The sequence below is a fragment of the Cornus florida genome, unplaced genomic scaffold (genome assembly GCF_030987335.1).
Source record: "Cornus florida cultivar Cherokee Brave unplaced genomic scaffold, ASM3098733v1 CherokeeBrave_3.0.0_Hap2_Chr05, whole genome shotgun sequence".
NCBI classification, from domain to species: Eukaryota; Viridiplantae; Streptophyta; class Magnoliopsida; order Cornales; family Cornaceae; genus Cornus; species Cornus florida.
Window position 1 is genome coordinate 117960259 of NW_026775575.1, and position 16743 is coordinate 117977001.

The following is a 16743-nucleotide window of genomic DNA, read 5'->3' on the forward strand; positions in this document are numbered from 1 at the left end:
TAAAAGTTGTGATTCCCAATTTGGTCTCTAGAGTAATGCTAAGGACAGTCACCTTAGCCATTGTAAATTAACAATTGCTTTTCTCATTGGTTTTAAGATTTATAATTAATGCATTTATTAAAGGTATGTTTCCTATTTTTGTGAAACCCTATAAATATATATTTTTTGACAATACTACCCTTTTAATCTTTCTCCTCGCTTAAATCATATCAAAGGTATCATTAATACATTACATATTTCCTACTTTTAATAGGACATTAAATTATTAATTTTAGCACAAAATTACCTTATTTCTTTCATTTACCTCTACTTCCCACTCTTTTGTGCCCGGCACATACACACATATAACAATAGACTATTTTCCTCTCTTTTAATTATTGTGATTATTGTTTAAAGTGATAGTTGAGGGATAAATTTTTTTAACGACTGCCCGTAACGTTGTTCATGGTCAATATCAAGCCTTCTTTCTTGAAATCCAGTAGATGAAGATTCTAGTAATCCGTGTATTTTAATAATATTATACTCCACTTAGTAATGGCAGTGTCTTAATTTTATTCAACATTGAGTTGGATGGATATGGAGTATTTAACAATTATTAACGTAATACTAGGATAATATTGGCATTCATAATTAATCATCCATCCCTTCAGCCGACGTAGCAGTAACATCTCAATCATATTGTATAACAAATAAAAATACTTGCACGTTGAATGGCGAGCGTTTGTGATTCTAACCGTACAGATTTTGAGTTCAAACTTTTGATGAGATGACAAAATTGAATTTGAATTCAATTCGAATAGCACAGGTGGAATTCCATGAACAGTTGCAAACTTGATTCATTTAGTATTAATTAACAAGTTCATGATATATATATCTATTCTAAATTCATTATCTAATGAATTAAAATTAGAAGATTATTGAGAAAGTAAATCCAACTAAATGGTAAATAAATAAACTGTTAAGTATTTAGCAGAACAACTATTTTACTGTTCATGATATAATATTATCAATTGATTAAATGTTGATACCTAAGTAATATGACAGTGGGTTAATACATTTTGTGAATTTTAAAGTGATGTTTGGACTATTTACATCCATTAATTTAAATTCTAACCCTTCTTATTTAAAAAAAAAAAAAAAATTAATAATAAGTCACACTTTAGATGACAAAATATAATTGGTAGACGGGTGCGCAAAAAAAAAAAAAAAAAAAAAAAATTTTTGGATGAAAGACATGTCATCCTCAAAAAGTAGTGGCGGTACCATCCTTCTCTTTATTGTGTCTGCACAACACACAAGTTGTTGATGATGCAGCTAGCTCAGTCAATAGTCTAAGCAGTGGAGTGAGACCCCCCACAAGCTATACAGACAAACACACATGCTCTCTGGGTTTCTCTCAAATATTGACTATAATAATATGAGTGAGTGAGGATCAACATTCCATTCCTTCTCTTGGATAGCAGAGAGTGAAGAGCAAAATGGGGTCAATAGTTGTTCATTTGGTCACTACAAATCTGCCTCTTTTATGCATTCTCTGTTTCTTTCCCTCTATTTTCTTCACAACCACTGGATTCGCGGCCACACCCAAGCTCCATTCTGATGAAGGTACGTAATTAACCTCAAAACCTACATCTTCCATTTTTATTTATTTATTTTGGCTGAATTTAATTGCCTTTATAGTGTTTGGTTTCTCTAGTTACTACATTAATATTATTATCAGGAACCAAACGGAGGATGGATATTGTTACTAGTAACATGTTTGTGTTGTGTTTTGAAATTAAGCAGTGAAGGCATTGAAAGAGATTGGGATGCGATTGGGAAAGACAGATTGGGATTTCGGCAAGGATCCGTGTAGTGGAGAAGGGAATTGGAGCATTCCTATCTCCACAAAGGGAATCGAAACCTCTGTTACTTGCGATTGCTCTTTCAACCACAATACCTCCTGTCACGTCATAACCATGTATGCATCATGTTTTTACTCTCTCTATCTACTTGGTCACTCTGAATATTTCGTATATATCTATATCTTTCATTCATACCAATATCACAATCTATAAACATAAGGGACGTACGTTCAAGATTGTAGAATTAATTGTCTTCATCAAAGTCTGTGTTTTTCTTTAAATTATACTCTATAAATTGCGTGATAAGCTGACTCAAAACTCAGTCAATGCTACACTGGCCGGTTAGCTAGCTGACTTCATTTTCAATTATTGGAGGAGAAGGGCAGCTGACCAATACATATTAAGTGTCTATGTGTGGCGAGTCCCTCTATGAATTGCTTTCATATTACAAGTATAGTTAAATTGTACTTTTTTCTTTTTCCAATATATATATATATATATATATATATATATATATATTATTTTTCAATTGTGTTTTCTCGTTTGTGGTTGATTTCTTTCAACCCAGTAATTTCCACAATTGTTCTTAATTTCCTGCATAAACTATTGCAGAGCTTTGAAAGCCCAAAATCTATCGGGAGGTGTTCCACCTGAGTTTTCCAGACTTCGCCACCTAACGACATTGTAAGCAATACCCAAAAGCCATGCATGTATTGTACCATTCATGCTAAATGAGTTATTCAATTTAATTTGCACAATTTTATTGTTATACAAACTATTATTGCGTCACGGCAAATTCATTCAATGTCAACCTTAAGTGATAGAACAGTTTTAGAACAGTTTTTTCAAGACCACACCTCAAAAATGGAGGTTCTCAGTCCGATCCTCAATCCCTTGATTCCAGGCTCCATGGAATCTTGTAGGACTTGTGTGGCAAGTAACTTGGGAGGTCTGCGAGAGTCCTTGGAGAATAGTCCTGCTCAAGGGGTGGGAATAATCCTCATACCAAGAAAGATATTGAAGGAAAAAATCATATGATGATATACAACTAAACGGTTTGACTAGTTCTAAAGCAACAAAATATGACAATGACTAAAAGGATTATTACATAGGTGGTCCCTATTAATTGAAGGTGTTAGGAAGGGTATACTGGATACATGACTAACCTTTTGGACCTTGATATTTTAAACTGAATGGTGTTTACACTCACTTTCTATCATACAGAGACCTCAGTCGTAACTGCCTCAACGGTACTATACCTCCCCAGTGGGCTACCATGCGCTTGGTTCAACTGTACGTACCTCTACTTCCATTAATTTCACTCTGTCATCTCTTAAAAGACATTCTTTTGATGTAAATGCTTATTTTTCCTTTCTCTCTCTTTTTCTGGGGGAAGATTTTCCTCTGAAGGTAGAGCTTGGTGGCAAATTTACATAAAGTAAAACATTTTTTAACTGAATTTGCAGCTCGTTAATGGGAAACCGATTGTCTGGTCCATTTCCAAAAGTTCTCACCAGCATTAACACCCTCGCAAACTTGTACGTTCATATCTTATTTCAGGTTATTTGACTGGTGTAGGTTAGACTATGCTACCTCTAGTTATGATTTTCAGGGTCATCTAGGATTACTTTGCTTCAATTTGATGTCAATAAATGCAAATTACAGGAGTATTGAAGGGAACCACTTCTCAGGTCCCATTCCTCAAGAGATTGAAAAATTGATCAATTTACAAAAGCTGTAATTCTTTTCACCCTTATTATGCATACATTAGTCTTGAAATTTGGCTGGTAACAACTCCTAATTTTACTTCAATTATCGTTGTTAATTTTTATAATACTGTCTTTTTTAGTACTCTATCATCAAATTCTTTTACTGGAGAATTGCCAGCGGCACTTGGCAAGCTGGTCAGCTTGACTGATATGTGAGTATGCATTCCCTTTCTCGTGAAACTTGTGGCTCTTATCTACCAAGAAGAAAAAGAAAAAGAAAAAATCAAGAATCTACATAAACCACTGTTTTTATATTTAAACTAGAGTAGATGCATTGAATTGTTCAAATCAAGGACCAACACCTTTACTTGATCAGGTTAAATAAGATATAATAGGCACTTCACTTATTTGAAGTAGTTCTGTAACAAGAGAAATAATATAATAAATTTCAATTTTTGGAAATGCTTGAAAGTTAGATCTCGAACCATATATGAATACATTCGCTTCTAAACCCATACTCAATGTTATTTGTGTGCCCGACATGGTACTTCATGCATTTCAAAGTGTCATGCAACATAGATTACCTTTATGCAAGATCCAAGTGGCCAGTGGCCACCATCTTTCCTTTTTCCTTTCATCACATTATTCACTGGTTGAATATGTGGCTGGCCGCTTTGTTTTGAGAAGAAAGGAAAAGCTTTCTTTATAAGTGGTGATTCTAATGAAACTAAATGGTTGATAAAAGACAGCAGTGTGTGGCTTTAGCATACTTTTCACTTATCATGTTATGATATTCTTGGAATTGTTTAAGCATAGGTTTGATTCCTTCTCTTTACAGTTCAAACTACCCCATTGGTTTAATAAAACTGATTTGCCTGTAATTACATCCTTATTAATCTTTGCTCCTTTGGTTCACTTTAGGAGGATAAGTGACAATAATTTCACCGGAAAGGTACCTGATTTTATTGGGAATTGGACAAAGATTGAGAAACTGTAAGCTTCCTCTATAAAGTTATCGTAATGGGCGTTACTGTTGGTACTTTACTGTTAGCTCTTTGTGCTTCATACTGTTGGGTGCATGCAAATTCAAGGGTGGAGTGCACAAGGCTAAAACTGAATTGCCAATAGGGTATTCTTTTAGTTTACATATATGTGTCAATGATGTCAACAAATGCTGCGTTTTACTTTATATCACAGGCACATGCAAGGTTGTTCACTTGAGGGGCCCATTCCTTCTAGCATTTCTGCCTTGACAAGCTTAAGTGATCTGTATGCAATTACAATATTTATTTTTTATTTTTGTCCTGTTAATGAAAAGCATGAGATATTAAGTGATTGTTTTTTCTTTGTATGATTTTTAGGAGGATTAGTGACTTAAAAGGCAGAGGGTCCAGTTTTCCACCATTGAGTGATATGCATTCGATAAAGGCATTGTGAGTTCTATTTTGTCCATTTCCTCTGATATACTCTTCGTTATTATTGTTTTCATTTCTTCTTAAAAAATTAACTAAGATTATCCAATGCAGGACACTAAGGAAATGCTCACTTTATGGAGAGATCCCTGGATATATTGGGGATTTGACTAAACTGAAAAATCTGTAAGTAGTTCTATCTGATGGGCTCAGCTAAGTCTTTGTCCATAAATTTGTCTTATTAATTTCTTTGGGATTGGGAAAAAAAAGGTCAGTGTAGTGCTTTGGAGAAATAGATGCAGGAACTGGTGACTGAAAAACCAAATTATACTTGTGCTTGCAACAAAAATTGTAGTTGATAGTTTTAAAAGTTGTGAAATTTTCAGTTTCTTCCATTAGCATATTTTTGAACTGTCACTTTCCGGAAAATAGGCAGAAAAGAATGAAAACAAAATTTACTCATATTATGCTCTATTCAAATTCATCTATGTATGATGTACAATGCATGATACAAAAGTGTTTTACCTAGTCTATATCCCGCCTATGGGGGGTGTGGGGAGAGGAAGACTTGAGATAGATCTAACTCTTGACATTATTTTGTAAAAAGTGGCTGCTTTTAAACTTGAACCTGCAAACTCACGCTTGTCAATCTGATCTGTTGCCATTGCACTAAGCAATGACCCCATATATCATGTATCTTACGAACATTTATATCTTCAACAGGCATGGCTTAGCACAACCGCATGGCAAAATTTCTTTTAAATTTTTTAACCCTCAAAACAAATGGTGATAAAAAGAAAAATCATGGGATAGAGATACCTTTGAATGGATTTGGCAAGGCTTTATTTAGTGTCAACTAGGAAATATATTTCCAGCTGCATTTGTGAATAATTTCCTGATGAGGATCATAAACCTTGTTTTCTGTTAGATATACTATTAGAATAAAATGTATGTGTATTATAACTTCCTTCTATTTTCAGTTGTAACATTTCATTCGCATATTTTTTATTTTGTTTTTTATTTTGGAACCAACATACAACAAATATATACACACACACTTCCAATTTTCCTAAAATATGTAACTTCTATAGTATGAAATTCCTAAAATTTGTAACTAGTATAATATGAATCAGTATTGATTTGATTCTAATTTACCGGGAAACTTATTTACACTATGCTTTGCCAATATAGAGACCTCAGTTTTAATGAATTGACTGGTGAAATTCCGGCGACATTTGTCCAACTGGCGAAAGTAGATTTCATGTAAGTGGACACCTGCATAGTTATTTTTCTTTCTCTCCAATTCACTAAAAGTAATATGAGGACCTCTTTCTTTTTCTTTTTTCTTTTTGTTGTTGTTGTAGGTATTTGACAGGAAACAAACTTAATGGACAATTACCTGAATGGATCCTATCAAGAAACAAGAATGTGTATGTACACTTTTTGGACATATATTTACATGCATCCATTCCAATTTCAGTTATTTGAATGAGTTCTCGCAATGTTTGACTTTGTCCCAATTGATGTTGGAACTATGAAGCCATATCAGAACAAGATGATAATGATTACCAGTTTTAACAGTATGATTTTGAAAATAATTAACTTATACATCCACCGTAAAAAAGTGAACAAAATTATTGATCCACAGATTTAAAGCAAATGTTGATGTTTTTTCTTCATTTGGTATCAGGGATATTTCTTTTAATAATTTCACCTGGGAAAGCTCAAGTCCCGTTGAATGTCCTAGAGGGAGTGTGTAAGTGCAATTTAATTTGTATTTTCTGTTTTATATCACACAGCAGTATATAGAATTTAATAGCAAGCTCTTTCACTCGTGTCTCCAGAAACTTATTGGAGAGCTTCTCCCCATCAACCGCCAAATTGTAAGATATTCACGTGTCTGTTTTGTGAATTTTCAAATTTTCATATCGACTTAGATAAGATTGTCATTTTTCTTCTTTTTGGTGGATTGTTGCTTACGAATAGAGCTCGAAACATTGACTTGCTTATGTCCAATATATAATATTAACAATGATGCTTGTGCTCCTCTTCCTCCTGTACTGCAGAAGTAGAGTTCATCCATGCCTAAAGAAAAACTTCCCATGTTCTGCTCCGAGTGACCAGCGTGAGTAGATAACTTGGGTTTTAAGTTCTTCATATGTATTTGTGTTTATGATCAGCTGATGAATTGACAAAATTCGTAGCATCTATAAACAGTAAACAATTAAGCACTGGTCAGTTGTTACACTAGAAACCAAACTATTTTGGGCAAAGGAATTGAACTTTTTAAAAACAGAACTAATATTCCAAAAGATAAATGGAAATAACTTGCAGAGTAGTCCCATTGATGACAACACTATGCTTGTTTTTTACTTCATTTGCTAAGACAACAACTATGTTAGTTTGTTTCTTCATTCGGCATCCCCTGTAATCATAATGAGGATTTTTTGATTTAGGATTAATAGGCAATGAGACAGTCGATTAAAATAAAGTTTGATAGTGAGAAAGACATTGTGTGTTGTTGTCATACAATGATCCTATAGAGAAATTTCAATTGGGAATATTTAAAAAAAACACTAGATGTTTACTTCTTTCTATCATTGTTTATAGACTAATGTTTCTAAAATCCTGTTTGAATTTCTAATGTTGACAGATCGTTATTCCTTGCATATCAACTGTGGTGGCAAGGAAACTATTATCAATAATAACACCAAGTATGAAGCTGATTTAGAAGAAAGAGGTGCTTCAATGTTTTACTCGGGACAGAACTGGGCATTTAGCAGCACTGGAAACTTCATGGACAATGATGTTGATGCCGATCGCTATATTAATACCAACACTTCTGCTCTATATAATGTCTCTGCTCCCAATTCAGAACTGTATACAACAGCCCGAGTATCTCCCCTCTCTCTCACTTACTATGGACTCTGTCTTATGAATGGGAATTACACTGTCAAACTCCACTTCGCCGAGATTGTTTACACAAACGACAATTCATTTAGCAGCCTTGGGAAGCGCATATTTGATATCTACATCCAGGTGACTAAGCTATAGACTACAGGGGAATGATGGATTTTTATTTGAATTTCACATTAGTTAATGTTAAAATCATTTACGTACCATTGAATGTAGGAGAAATTGGTACTGAAGGATTTTAATATTGAAGATGAGGCTGGTGGGACTAGTAAGCCCATAGTAAAGACTTTTACTGCAGCTGTCACAAGCCACACGCTGAAGATCCACTTTTACTGGGCTGGAAGAGGGACAACAGGCATTCCAGTTAGAGGAGTTTATGGTCCTCTTATATCGGCTATATCAGTGGATCCTAGTAAGCTCCTTTGTCTTCTTTTAAATGCCGACAGCTACAAAAGCTTGAAGCTGTAAGAGAGGGAGTAATTTATGTATTTATGTTATGAACTTATTCCTCATGTGATTAATCTCTCCCCTATGAAACCTATCAAAAAAAAATTCTCTACCCCGTTAGTAAAATGGACAGGTGAATCCATTATGTATAATCTGGGAAGTGTTATCGATTACATGACCTTTTTACTTTAGTATCAAGTTAACAACTGATTAATATAAAAACTCACACTGTTAGAATAGTTGTAACTTTAGTATTTATTCAATTCCCCTTAAATAATAGCAGTACCGGCACCAGTCGAAGAAGCACCTAGGCATGGTAAGAGACAAAGGCAGTGGAAAATCCCCCTCCCACTATGAGGGCGGAAACACCATGCTTTTAATTAACAGACAACATTTTATAGCAGTCACTTTTGCCTCCTTTTACAGCTTGGATTCTAGCTTTACGAATGGCCTCTTGTATGTCTTCCTAATGGGGAGGGAGATTGACATGCATGATAGGGTTAAGCTTGTATGCTTGTATTCCCGTATTAGTAGCTCATACATATTATATTGGTATAGCCTGTTTGCTATTGAAATAAAGATCCCAACTATTTTTCTCATTTCCACTTCTGTTTTAAAACATTTTGTCTTACTGATCGTCACTAAATGGCTCTAATGGAGCCTGATTACAATCAGTTATCAAAAGAGAAGACCCAGTCCAACCCCAATTTTTCATCATATCCCAATATGTTTTTGCCAAGTCACTCTTGAACCATTCTTTAGTAAATTTGGTAGAGTGCTGTATGCTTAAGCTTCTGACCTTATGGTCACCTGTTGTCTCTTTATATCACTTTTTGAATTCACTTTGTAAGCCTTTTAAATGTGTTGAACTGAAACTGGTTTACAGAAGGCTATAAGTTAGATATATTGATGGCATATGAACGCCACAGGCTCATGAGAGAACTCCAAATCAAGAGTAATAAAGGAGGAAGATTTTTCTGATTTGGACAGTAATAGACATGTCTTGTTGGCTGTTTATAAAGTCTTATAATCGCGATCATATTTGACTAGGAAGAACTATCATGATACATGTGCATGTAACATATAATATAATATTTTTTAAGTTCCCACAATTAGTGGTCACCTCCCCTTTTATACAGTTTGCCCGTTATGAAAATTTGATCAGCAATTTCACTTCTATTCATTTGCAGACTTCAGAACCCCTTCAATTCATAGAAGAAAGATACATGCCCCAGTGGTGGTTGGTATTGTGGCCGGAGCAGTACTTATTGTCCTTCTGATCCTAGGCATTTTGTGGAGGAAGGGCTGGTTGGGAGGCAAACTATCTGCAGATAAAGGTATAATTCGCCATAAAATGTTTGCTTACTAGAATCCTAGTATAATTTCATCTCTCCCATAAATGCAAGAATTTTGCATCAACACTAGAGGGTAGGATCTAGGTAATACATGCAACTTCTATGGAGGAACCATTACTTGCAATGCTTCTCATACATGACCTGAGATATGTTGGACAAATATTGGGTGTATTCTTAATTTAAAAAAAAAAAAATTCTTTTAACTTTGTATGCACGAATGACATAAGTCAAACCAACAGTAAGCATGTCTAGATACGGCTATATTGTTGGAAGAGAAAAAAAGTTATTTATTGATTTTATACTTCGTATTTGTTTGGTTTGATTAATGATGTGACCTCACCATATCTGTATTCTATTTTCCAATAATTTTGCTATTTTGATCCTTTTCTGTGTAGTACCATATTTATATTCCATGCAACAAAGAAGGGTAGCAAGGAATTTGTTCTTGTTTTAGATTTGGCTAAAAACACCCAATATTCAAGATTTTGACTAGAATTATTATTCTATTATTCTCTTTCCTTTCTTCATTGAATAAATAATTGGAAACAAAACAGCAAGGACCAAAACGAGTAATAACCCTGGAAGTACGTCCCTAGAGACAATTAGAATACCTCGGAACCTAAGAGAGTGTAGTCATCGTCTTGAGAGGAGGATGAATGAATGCTTAAACAAGAGTTACATAATCAACTATAGAATCCATCAAGTTTTCCAAGACTAGCTATCCAGTACACCTCTTTCAACTATACATTGGCTTCTAGCACCAGCAGCTTGATCATATATAAAATGAAGCCTGAAGATTCATACCCTAAAACAATCTATATTAGAAGTTCAGGATTTGTATCTTCTTTGTTGTCTTTTTTGTTAACATTAGGCTAGAAACACTGAAATTCCTTTCATGAGTTTCATCTGCCCTAAAATAGGACTAAGTACTTTCTACTCTATGTATTGAGTCGTCTTAATAGCTTAAGTACTTTCTACTTTAGGTATTAAGTCGTCTTAAATCTTAATAACATTTTTTACTAACCTCTTATTCTTTTGCGAGAACTAGGATATGACTATTCAGGAGAATTTTTGTTAAGTTTAAGAAAGAAATATATCTTACCCCTTCTATTTCAGATTAATTGAATTTTTTCTGTATTGATGTCATCTTGTGAGTAGTTAAAAACTAAAACAAGGTTTATGTTGCCTTGCAAGCCTGGTATTTGTTGGGCTTATTTCCAGGAAAGTCCAAGTGGGTTTTATTAAAATCCCAAAGCCCAGCCTTTAGGGAAAAGAAAACCGAAGTTAGTATAAAAAGAGAGAGGTTAGCCGCAAGTAGAAGAACAAAAGAGAAGAAAAACGCAGGTTTTTCCATTCTGCCCAGGTTTGATCAAACGTCCGATCCCGTTTAGTCCGTGGTCCGATCAAGCTGAAATTTGGAGGAGAGGTTCACGACTCAGTGACGCACAATCTGAACGGTGGAGATCAGATTTTGAGCTCGGGAACAGTGATTTGTGCCCGTGAACAGTAACCAGGTTTTGGTAGAAAAACGGAGGTTTTTCTATTCTGCCCAGATTTCATCAAACGTCCGATCCCGCTTCGTCCGTGATCCGATCGAGCTGAAATTTGGAGGAGAGGTTCACGACTCAATGAGTTAAAATCTGAACAGTGAAGATCGGATTTTGAGCTCGGGAACAGTGATTCGTGCCCGTGAACAGTAACCGGGTTTTGGTATTTTTCTCTCCAATTCTCTTTGTTTTTTGCCAAGATTGTTGCTATCTTGATGAGATGTTTTGTAGCCTGTAATTGCGATTAGAGAAGACTTTGTGTACCCATTATTTGGTTGATAGTGGAGATTTTAACTGGACTAGGTCCCGTGGTTTTTCTTCCTCACACTAGGGAAGTTTTCCACGTAAAAAAAATTGCTTGTGTTCTTGTGGCTTGGCGTGATTGATTTGTTCTCTATTCTTTTCAGCACATATAAAAGTAGAGATATACTATATTTGCTTGCATATAGGGAGAAGAATTATTCCGCTGTGTTTGTTTATTATTATCTCTCCCAACAGTATTTAACTAAATTATTTGTTCTTGTTCGTGATTTTGTGTTGCAATTTGCACCTTACTGATATCATTTTACGGTTGAAATGAGGGAACATAGACATAGCAAAATAATGTATATCTAATTTCATTTCCTTCATTAACGGTATCTAATACTGCATGCTTGACAGAGTTCAGAGGCCTAGATCTACAAACAGGGTTATTTACATTAAGACAAATTAAAGCAGCAACCAAAAACTTTGATGCAGCAAACAAGATTGGGGAGGGTGGTTTCGGTTCAGTTTACAAGGTATATTTTTTCATCAAATTTGTAATTGCATTAATTCCTTAATCATAAGTGTTATTCATGAACATAGATTGCCATGGGTGCGGAAAATTAGCTTTGGTGACCAAAGTTAAAGAAAATTATTTCAGTGACCTTAAAGTTACAAAAAGAAGTATACCCGCCAAAGCTAAATTTAAATTGCTTGCTAGTGATCACTTGAGGCTTTGTTCCATTATTACCCTTTTTAAATTGTTATGGAACCAAACAAAGAAAGAGAAGAACTACAATGAACAATCAATCTTTCCCCAGAAAATATTTACTGAAAAAAAAAAAAAAAAAAAAAAAAAAAAACCTTTTTGCCAGAATAATTCACTCATTGATATCAAGTTTGAACCATTGTCTGTTATATATTCAACTATTACATGTCTATAGCCAGATTTTTGAGTTTTTGGATGTCAACCAAACCCATGAGTTCTAGACTATACAAGAATGGAATGCAAAGAACCTTTTTCTTTTCCCCTACAGGTTCCCTGCAAAGCCACTCCCGTTTTCTCTACACCATACACCCCCCACTCTCTCTCTTCAACGTCCCTAAAGCACCAATGGCCAGTCCCTCCCGTTTTTATTTTAAGCAAATTTCTATCTCTCTTCTTTGGAGAAGGAGGTTATTTCATGGGGTTCTGGGAGCAATGTTTTAGGAGGTGAAGGAGAAGATGACCCTGGTTATTAATCATTATCTTTTAATAAACAATTAAATATATTGACAAAATTATCCTTAAATAGTCACTAAAGGGCAATTAATTTTTGTCACAATAAACTATTATAATTAAAAAATAATTTTAGTCACTAATACCTAATTTTTCCTAAATTATATGGTGCTTATTAAACCCAAAAAGGAATGAGCATATCACGTACTATAGAATCTATCTAGAAAAGGAAAGGAGAAAAAGAAAGGGTTGTCCTACACTATTGTTTGGGAATGAACATATGAATTTTACCTACGAAGATTTGGGAAAAAATGCTTCCCTTTCCATGTTTTTCTTCTAAAAATTCCAGTCAACAATAATCGAGGAACTTAACTACAGCAAAATTACTAGCAAGCACTATGAAAATTTATTGAAGGCTAGTGTGAGATATATACATGAGTAGTTAGTTACATGAGTTTAGGAAATCGGAACTTCAGAATCAAATTTGTATATAATTATTACACCATTTACAAACACAAATTTGGAACATGCGGAGTAAAGTAAGGTGAAGTCAATTGTATCAGCAGATGATTTCCGACAGGAAAATTGGGTTGTAATGATGGCAGGATTTTGTACCAGCAGCATGATTTTTGGCAGCAATGCATTTGTAACAAGCTCTCAGTTCATTTTACAAAGGGTGTTTGGTTATTTTTTATATTAAATTAATAACTCTTGAGTATATGACCACATATTTAGTTGATAAGTTGTCAGAGAGTATTAGTAGTTTTTTTGTTTTTTTTTTGTTGTTGTTGTTGTTGTTGTTTTTTTTTTCTCCCACTAGTTTCTCTGAAATTCTCTAATCATTTCCAAGAAAGATATTGGTAAGGCCTAAAATAAGAAGATCAAGACCATCCTAGGAAAGCTGGATTCTGAGATCTGGTTCTTGAGCGACAATGGCAATATATATGCAGCAGTCGCTACTTAATTTGTAGTGCATTCCATGATTGGAATGCTCCAACTATTATTGTTGAGTACAATGTCGGGGCTTTTCTTTGCTGAATGCAGGGTCTCCTATCAGATGGAACAGTAATTGCCGTGAAGCAACTCTCCTCAAAGTCTAAGCAAGGAAACCGTGAATTTGTGAATGAAATTGGAATGATTTCTGCATTGCAACATCCAAATCTCGTTAAGTTATACGGTTGTTGTGTTGAAGGAAACCAATTATTGCTGATTTACGAGTATATGGAAAATAATTGTCTATCGCGTGCTCTATTTGGTGAGTTTAGCACTTCCAACCAGCTGGAATGCATATGAAACCAAACAGGTGGTCTTGATTGGTACTAGATGTTAAATGCTTTGTATTTTTTAATCTTAACAGGTCGAGATGCAACAAGCAAATTGAAACTAGACTGGTTTACCAGGCAGAAAATTTGTGTAGGCATAGCCAGAGGCTTGACCTACCTCCATGAAGAGTCGAGACTGAAGATAGTGCACAGAGATATTAAGACTAGTAATGTATTGCTTGATAAGGATCTCAATGCTAAAATATCAGATTTTGGCTTGGCAAAGCTCAATGAAGATGGCAAAACCCACATCAGCACTCGGGTTGCTGGAACAATGTGAGTTCTATAAGCATTCTTCTAAAACAATTTCCAATACCTGAATTTCCTTATTTGCAATGAACCTTTTATGAAATTTACGTGTCCAATGGTGAAATTGCTGATATTGAATACATTTATGTTAACATAAACTCCAGCTGATATAGAGAAGTGTAGCATATTTGTTTCAGTATTCTCCCTCTTGTGTAGCCCTATTGTTGGGTGATCTATGTGAATGTATTATATGTGGTAGTAGAGAGATGTCCTAGTTTCAAACGAGATCTTTGGCTTTACTACCATGCTAACAACCGACTGCTCTGAAAGATTAAGCGATAGAGTGGGTATATATTTATTACAGTAATTTGTGATATAGTCCATGAGTCCATGCAGTAAGGAGCAGATGATCAAAACATGAACTGGAAGTATGGCCATTTCTGGATTTAACTCAATGGGAACAATCTCTTCATGTATTTTTTGATTTCAGGACTTTGTTTTTCATATTTGTGTTGCACGAGATCAGCATTCAAGTTTGCAGAAACATCATTTGCTACCTTTCTGTAATCAATTCTGTGATTATCTTGTCACCAATTTTTAGCAAACCCATTTATTTATTTCCTACTACAATTATAAAGCATTTATCTTTTTTCTTCCAAATGCTGCAGAAAACTGAGCGGAAAATCCACGTGACATGCAAATGACAGAAGTTATATTCTATCTCCAAAGCCCCCTATATGATATATCCAACAGCCATTCCTAGTGCATTTCTAATGAATATGGTCTATAATTTGTAGTAGATATTTTAAAGCCTTCATTAACCTTGTGGTTTAGAGTTCCCTACATGTATGGTATAAGAACTGAAACAACCATGCATTTTATTCTAAAACTTCTCTGGCCTTTGGTTCTGCAGTGGATATATGGCTCCTGAGTATGCAATGCGTGGTTATTTAACAGACAAAGCAGATGTATATAGCTTTGGAGTAGTTGCATTGGAAATCGTTAGTGGAAAATCCAATACAAACTACAGGCCTAAGGAAGACTTTGTTTACCTTCTTGACTGGGTAATTAAATCTCTCTAAATTTTTCTTTCTTACTCTTTTTGCGACTCAAAGTAATGTATTGCCTTTCGAGGTACCTTGCCAATAACTGAAACTCAGAAATGTTAAAAGTAAGTCTGAATATTCTAATATATTTTCGCTGCCTGAATTTAATGCTCTTAGTTATTGGCAAAAATTATTAATTGTTAATTAGTTTCTGAATTTACCATATAAATTCACATTTCTCTCCCATTAATTTTAGTTAACAACATACTTTCATTGAATATTCAGATTGCCAAATTTCTTCAAAATGATAGCTTCTGTACTTCTTTTTTTCTTACATGCATTCATGCTCTAATTTCCCTTCCCATCATACCTTCATTCTTCAACTTTTTCTGTTTAAAATGTTCCCATATTTTTGCTGAAGGCATGCACTACTTTCCCTTCCTATATTTTTCATTCTTCAAGCTTTCGTGTTATAAGTTTTCTGATATTTTTGCCTAAGCTCAGCATTAAAATGGTTTCCTTGCTTATAGCACTGTGCTTAGGTTCAAATTTCAAATCTGCTAATGCTGAACAAGTGGAATAATGAACTAATCATTTAATCCCGATTAATTTCTGGGATATTTTCAGGCCTATGTTCTGCAGGAGAGAGGGAGTCTGCTGGAGTTGGTTGATCCAGACTTGGGATCAGAATACTCATCAGAGGAGGCAATGGTGATGCTTAATGTGGCCCTTTTGTGCACCAATGCATCTCCCACCCTTAGGCCTACAATGTCTCAAGCAGTGAGCATGCTTGAAGGTCGAACTGCTGTTCAAGACCTACTTTGTGACCCAGGGTTTTCAATTATTGACTCCAAATTTAAGACCATAAGAAATCACTTCTGGCAAACCCAAACCCAAAGCATGTCAACCAATGGTCCATGTACTGATTCCTCGCTTTCAAATATAGATAGGGAAGAGATTGACAAACTTATAGGAGTTAGTTCAGTTGTATCTGTTGAGTAAATGAATCTACCAACAAGTGATGTGTATATTGTAGTAGCAAAAATGCAACTTATTAGATATTGTATAAGCCATTCCAAATAACAATAAGAATAATATAGGGTTAATTATCTTTTCGAACAATGATACTCTCTCAAGTTTGCCCAAGACTCTCATACATGATAAAATGATTAAAATGTCCTTTGACTTGTCAATTGACTCTTAAGAATGCTAAAATTACTAGTTTAACCTTCTAATTAATTACTAAAACATCCTTCGACTTGTGAGCATTCAATAGCAAAAGCACCTTTGCTGTGATAATATTTGCCCTTCCTAATAACTTATTCAAAGCTTGTTTTGCTTTATTAAAAGTAAAATAAAAAATATGGTTCTTGTAATATTTATATGGTCTGGGACCGGAGTTTAGGTGAGAACATTTCAACACTACTTGTCTTT

The 16743-nt window shown here is 34.6% G+C and overlaps 1 protein-coding gene across 4 annotated transcripts; it reads left to right on the plus strand.

Annotated features, from left to right (window-relative positions):
- The first annotated feature begins 1264 nt into the window (after positions 1-1264).
- On the plus strand, positions 1265-16425 carry LOC132308988 (probable LRR receptor-like serine/threonine-protein kinase At1g07650). Of its 4 annotated transcripts, XM_059807312.1 has the most exons (24): positions 1265-1605; positions 1786-1960; positions 2457-2528; positions 3069-3137; positions 3311-3382; positions 3510-3581; positions 3694-3765; positions 4475-4546; positions 4751-4822; positions 4915-4986; positions 5080-5151; positions 6157-6228; positions 6330-6395; positions 6656-6721; positions 6810-6848; positions 7032-7090; positions 7619-8004; positions 8098-8293; positions 9519-9665; positions 11891-12009; positions 13737-13947; positions 14050-14290; positions 15177-15327; positions 15937-16425. In XM_059807312.1, the coding sequence occupies exons 1-24, from the start codon at positions 1479-1481 to the stop codon at positions 16309-16311; spliced, it is 3075 nt and encodes a 1024-aa protein (XP_059663295.1). In that variant the 5' UTR covers positions 1265-1478; the 3' UTR covers positions 16312-16425. The 4 variants fall into 4 exon arrangements, with proteins under 4 accessions (XP_059663295.1, XP_059663296.1, XP_059663297.1 ...); XM_059807313.1 differs by lacking the exon at positions 2457-2528; XM_059807314.1 differs by lacking the exons at positions 3510-3581; positions 3694-3765 and having other exon boundaries at positions 1266-1605.
- The last annotated feature ends 318 nt before the right edge of the window (positions 16426-16743 follow it).